Source organism: Austrofundulus limnaeus, unplaced genomic scaffold (assembly GCF_001266775.1).
Source record: "Austrofundulus limnaeus strain Quisiro unplaced genomic scaffold, Austrofundulus_limnaeus-1.0 Scaffold689, whole genome shotgun sequence".
Taxonomy (NCBI): Eukaryota; Metazoa; Chordata; class Actinopteri; order Cyprinodontiformes; family Rivulidae; genus Austrofundulus; species Austrofundulus limnaeus.
This window is the reverse complement of record NW_013953091.1, coordinates 144,986-150,097: the sequence shown is the minus strand read 5'-3', so window position 1 is coordinate 150,097 and position 5,112 is coordinate 144,986. Positions and strand designations below refer to the sequence as shown.

The 5,112-nt window shown below is 37.5% G+C and overlaps 1 protein-coding gene across 2 annotated transcripts in view; it reads right to left on the bottom strand.

The window, feature by feature from the left end:
• Window positions 1–1,096: 1,096 nt before the first annotated feature.
• The window catches only part of agr2 (anterior gradient 2), a gene marked incomplete at its 3' end in the record, with an annotated part of 7,165 nt that continues 3,149 nt past the window's right edge, over window positions 1,097–5,112 (bottom strand). For both annotated transcript variants that reach the window (XM_014027833.1, XM_014027834.1), the window contains 3 exon segments: window positions 1,097–1,180; window positions 1,608–1,671; window positions 3,660–3,736. In XM_014027833.1, coding sequence (XP_013883287.1) covers window positions 1,097–1,180; window positions 1,608–1,671; window positions 3,660–3,736 — 225 coding nt within the window.

Genomic DNA, 5,112 nt, shown 5'->3' with positions numbered 1-5,112 from the left:
ATTTGAAGCTAAAAAGAGCAGAACAACAGCTAAAATCTTAAGAAGCACAGCAGCAGCTAAAAACTAAAAAATATAAAATGATTGCTAAAAGCTTAAATTAACATATTTGTAGCTAAAAGCTAAAGGTAGAACAATAGCTACAAAGTAAAACTATCTAAATGGTAGCTAAAGGTAATAAAATTGTTGCTAAAAGTAACAAAATGATAGCTAAGAGATAAAAATAGCTAAACAGCGGTGGAAAAATAGCAAACAGTAGCTAAAGATGAAAGTAGAACAGCAGAGTTGTAAAGTAACTAAGTATAAATACTTTGTTATTGTACTTAAGTAGAAATTTTGGTTATCTTGAGTAATTATTTTCCTGCCTACTTTTTCTACTTCTTATTTTTTCACACAGTTATCTGTACTTTCTACTCACATTTTAAAAAAGACAAGAAGTAGAAAGATGTTACTTCTGTTTAATTTTGGCTCATTATTGTTAAAAAAAATACTGTCCTGATAAAGTGCACCTCCTGCACAAAGTGAATTTAATTGTGGTTGGAGGAGAAATATATGCAATTCTGACACCGTGTCACTTTGTACACAATCCCTCACAGCTGCGTGTCTTTATAATTATTATTTTTTAATTTTGAGAGGTCACCTCAAAAATGAATTTTGGAAAATGTAACTGCTCAGGTTTACTTTTAATACTTAAATATCAAAAGTAAATTTCTGACATAAACTGTACGTAAGTACAAAATAAAGCAGATACTTTAAGATTTTACTCAATATTCTTAGAGAAGACTTTCACTTTTACCAAAGTAATTTCATGATAATATATTTGTACATTTACTCAAGTATCACTTTGAGGTACTTTATAAAACACTGCTGAATAGTAGCTAAAGGCTTAAAGTAGCATAAGACACAAAAAGAGTTAATATGCTGAAGATTTTTTGAAGAAATGAAGAAATTAAAAGTTGTTATTTGATTTTACTTCAAATAAAGTTCTGTATTTTGAAACAATAAAAGTGACAAAAAGTCATGAGTCAGCTGAACTGAATGTTTTATATATGAACGTGTAAAATAGCAGAAATGCAGGCTTCAGAAGCTCAGGACTTACAGAGTTTGATGTCACCTGGCTCATAGGCATACATGCGGTTGGAATAAGGTCCAGTGATGTCAGCTCTCACAGTCATGGAGGGGTCTGATGAAGAGAGCAGACACAAACATGCATAACATGGTTGTGAAGGGTCAAAACATGGCTGGACTTTAATGAAACTCACGGAAAATAACCGCTGCTGTACATCTAACTGATTCTGTGGGAAACCAGAGCGCGTGGAGAAACCACACACATGCTACTCTACCCAGGAAGGTCTGAGTTCTGATCTGGCAACCCTGTTACTGAGAGGCAGCAGCTCTACCAACTGAGCCACGTCTTTGAGGGTTTCTTTTTAATTTAAGTGTTGAAAGCTCTAATTGTAAAAACACAACGTAATATTTAGTAAATGAATCAGCTTCACACTATAAAGTGGGAGAATCAGGTGCAGCTGAGTTACTTCAAAAACTAAATGCAGCCTGTGAGTACCAACAAGTACTCTAATGTCTACTCACAACACACAAAAAACCCTTACCGACAAAAATAATTCTTGGAACATATTGCCCATCAGGAGAGAGATGTTTGTCTGTTGTTTCGTACTGAAAGGAGACAAAAATAATACAGAGTGTCAGGTTTGGACTTATTTGGTCACTTATTTTTTGCTCATCATGTGTGTGTGTTTGTCTGTAAGCAAACACACATGTGGTAGTAGCTGAGAGTCATCGCCAACACACACATTGAGCCGTAACATGTTGCAAAAAATCTCTTTAAAACTTCAGGAAGTGAGGCGCCAGGCTTCAAAGAGTCAAACAGTTCACATAATCATACATCATTTAAAGTAAAATACACTTTCACAACATAATCTGTAGCATTATTAATTATCTTTGTTTTTAAAGTGGACATATGATGCTTCTAAATCCTTCCTTTTCACATTTAAATCCTTCAGTTGGATCTTTATAAAGTGGAACAACGATATTTTGATCTGAATTCCTCCTTATTCTAACTTTACCAGCCCTTCTTTCACCCCTTTTCTGCTGTGTGTCTCAGAACAGCTGGTTTTGTTACTGTTCCTTTAAGAACAAGCCCCGCCCCCCTCCCGCTTCCAGACCGGTCCACTCCGGTTTGAGAGAGCAGGTTACGTTTTCTAGCTTGCAGACACATTTTATTTACAATTTAATTACAACATATCAACAACAGAAGACTTGTACATTCTGCCTTACATGTTGGAGCCAGAGTCTGAGCCAGAACCAGAGTCTGATCCAGAACCAGAGTCTGAGCCAGAAGCAGAGTCTGATCCAGAACCAGAGTCTGATCCAGAACCAGAGTCTGAGCCAGAACCAGAGTCTGAACCAGAACCAGAGTCTGAGCCAGAACCAGAATCTGAGCCAGAACCAGAGTCTGATCCAGAACTACAGTCTGAACCAGAACCAGAGTCTGAACCAGAACCAGAGTCTGATCCAGAACTACAGTCTGAACCAGAACTAGAGTCTGATCCAGAACCAGAGTCTGAGCCAGAACCAGAGTCTGATCCAGAACTAGAGTCTGATCCAGAACCAGAGTCTGAGCCAGAACCAGAGTCTGAACCAGAACCAGAGTCTGAACCAGAACCAGAGTCTGAGCCAGAACCAGAGTCTGAACCAGAACCAGAGTCTGAACCAGAACTAGAGTCTGAGCCAGAACCAGAGTCTGATCCAGAACCAGAGTCTGATCCAGAACCAAAGTCTGAGCCAGAACTAGAGTCTGAACCAGAACCAGAGTCTGAACCAGAACCAGAGTCTGATCCAGAACTACAGTCTGAACCAGAACTACAGTCTGATCCAGAACCAGAGTCTGATCCAGAACCAGAGTCTGATCCAGAACTACAGTCTGAACCAGAACTACAGTCTGATCCATAACCAGAGTCTGATCCAGAACTACAGTCTGAACCAGAACTACAGTCTGATCCAGAACCACAGTCTGATCCAGAACCAGAGTCTGAACCAGAACCAGAGTCTGATCCAGAACCAGAGTCTGATCCAGAACCAGAGTCTGATCCAGAACTACAGTCTGAACCAGAACCAGAGTCTGATCCAGAACCAGAGTCTGATCCAGAACCAGAGTCTGATCCAGAACCAGAGGAGAATTATTAGAGGAAGTTGTAGTTGGTAAGTCTTTGAACTTTAGTGCTGCAGACTCTGAAATGTTGTTTTCCTTTCAGCGCCTCCTTTCTGCAGGAAGCAGGACACATAAAAAACCCAGATTGTCCTTCCTGACACAACATGGGCTTGTGCCTGCAGCCTCAGTTTATGGGACCACCAGCAGTGACCACTGTGCCACTGAGGCCCCCAGACTTCTGCATTAAAACAACCACCTTGTTGAGCCCTGGTGAACATGCAACACTGAACTTTCTAATGAACTGTCAGACAGGAGCTTCACTTCTAACAGCTTAAACTGGGAAACAGACCCTTAACATCTGCTTTGCACATTTTTATATTAATGTATTTACTCTAAATCCCATTGAGATCAGATTATTTTTAGCCTGAAACCAAGCTGACATGGATTATTTCAGACGCAGGTTAGTGTGTTATGGAAAAGTCATGTGACCTACCACTAGATTAAGAACGATGAAGAACTCATCAAGAGTTTTCTGGATCTCGTTGTTGTCCGAAAAGACCTTCTTGAAGGCTAAAGGAGAAACAAAGTTAAAGGGATCCTCTGGTTATTATTGAAGGGATTTTCTTTCCAATAGTTATCAAAATCAGCCGTAACATCTGTCACATGATGGACTACAGAATATGATGAGGAGGGCAGAAGTCTTCCTCCAGGCTAGGCTAATTACTAGCTAAACCATAACTATTTTATATTGTTTTTCAGGCTTATCAACTCCTCAAAAACCTATATACGTGTGTGAAGTTAAGCTAAATGAGTTAATATTAAACCTTTAAACCAAGGGTCTGCAACCCATGGCTCCTGGGCCACATGCAGTCCCTCTACAGTGTCTCTTTGTACAAGGTAGCTTCAACCAAAAGTAACATTGAAAAGATTATTATTATTCCCATAACAAAAACAAGACTAGTTTTAAGAATTTACTTGCTCAAGTTTATGCAAATATATGAATAAAACATCCGCCACAAAGTGACACTTATAATACAAGGAGAAAATATTTTTAACATCCTTTATTTAACCAGGCTAATCCCACTTTTTTTTAACGGAGGCAGCCTAAACATGCATGTTTTTGAACAGTGACCCCGGGCCCAAATTGTCACTTTACACTCGTAGCTTGCCACTCTGTTAATCTCTTTTAATCCCAATTTCACACTAAGAAAAAACGGGCCCATGACATCAAATTTTTGTAATAAATATGAATGTATTTTTGTAAAAATAACACTGATAACATATTGTAAAAAAGATTTCATGGCACTGAGATGAACAGTTGTTGAGATATCTGCATGTGAAGTAACAGGAAGTGATGTCAAAGAGGAATGTCTGAATATGAACAGAGCAGTGCTATAAAGGCTAACAACACATCCTGTAGAGAATAATGTGATGTTTCTTTAGATTATTTTAATCACTTTCATAGAGATTAGGAAGAGTCACAATTCAAATATTATTGTTTCAATAAACAAAAACCAGGGAGTTCCCCTTTGATGTCACTTCCTGTTTCACTTTAGCTGAGCCAATTTCAAAAGAAAAATATGCCAATTATGTGACATAATGCTTAAAATCATGTTTAATATGCCAAGTTTCTTAAATATAAGTATATTTTCTTTGGCATTTCATGGATATGCACAGGCACTTTAAGTTACAAACTGCTTTATTTGAAGTCATTAAGCTGTTCCTTTTATAAACTTATGGCAAATCGTCATGGTAACATTTGAAAAGAAAAGTCTGATCTTGAATAAAACCTAAATAAAAATTCAATTAAACGAAATGTTCTGCCATTAGCAGAACAAATGTTGGTCACAATTAATTATCTGACAAAATGACCTAAATACACTAATTAGAAAAATGGAAATATAATTATTATTATTTATTAGTACTTTTAAACAATTATATTGAAA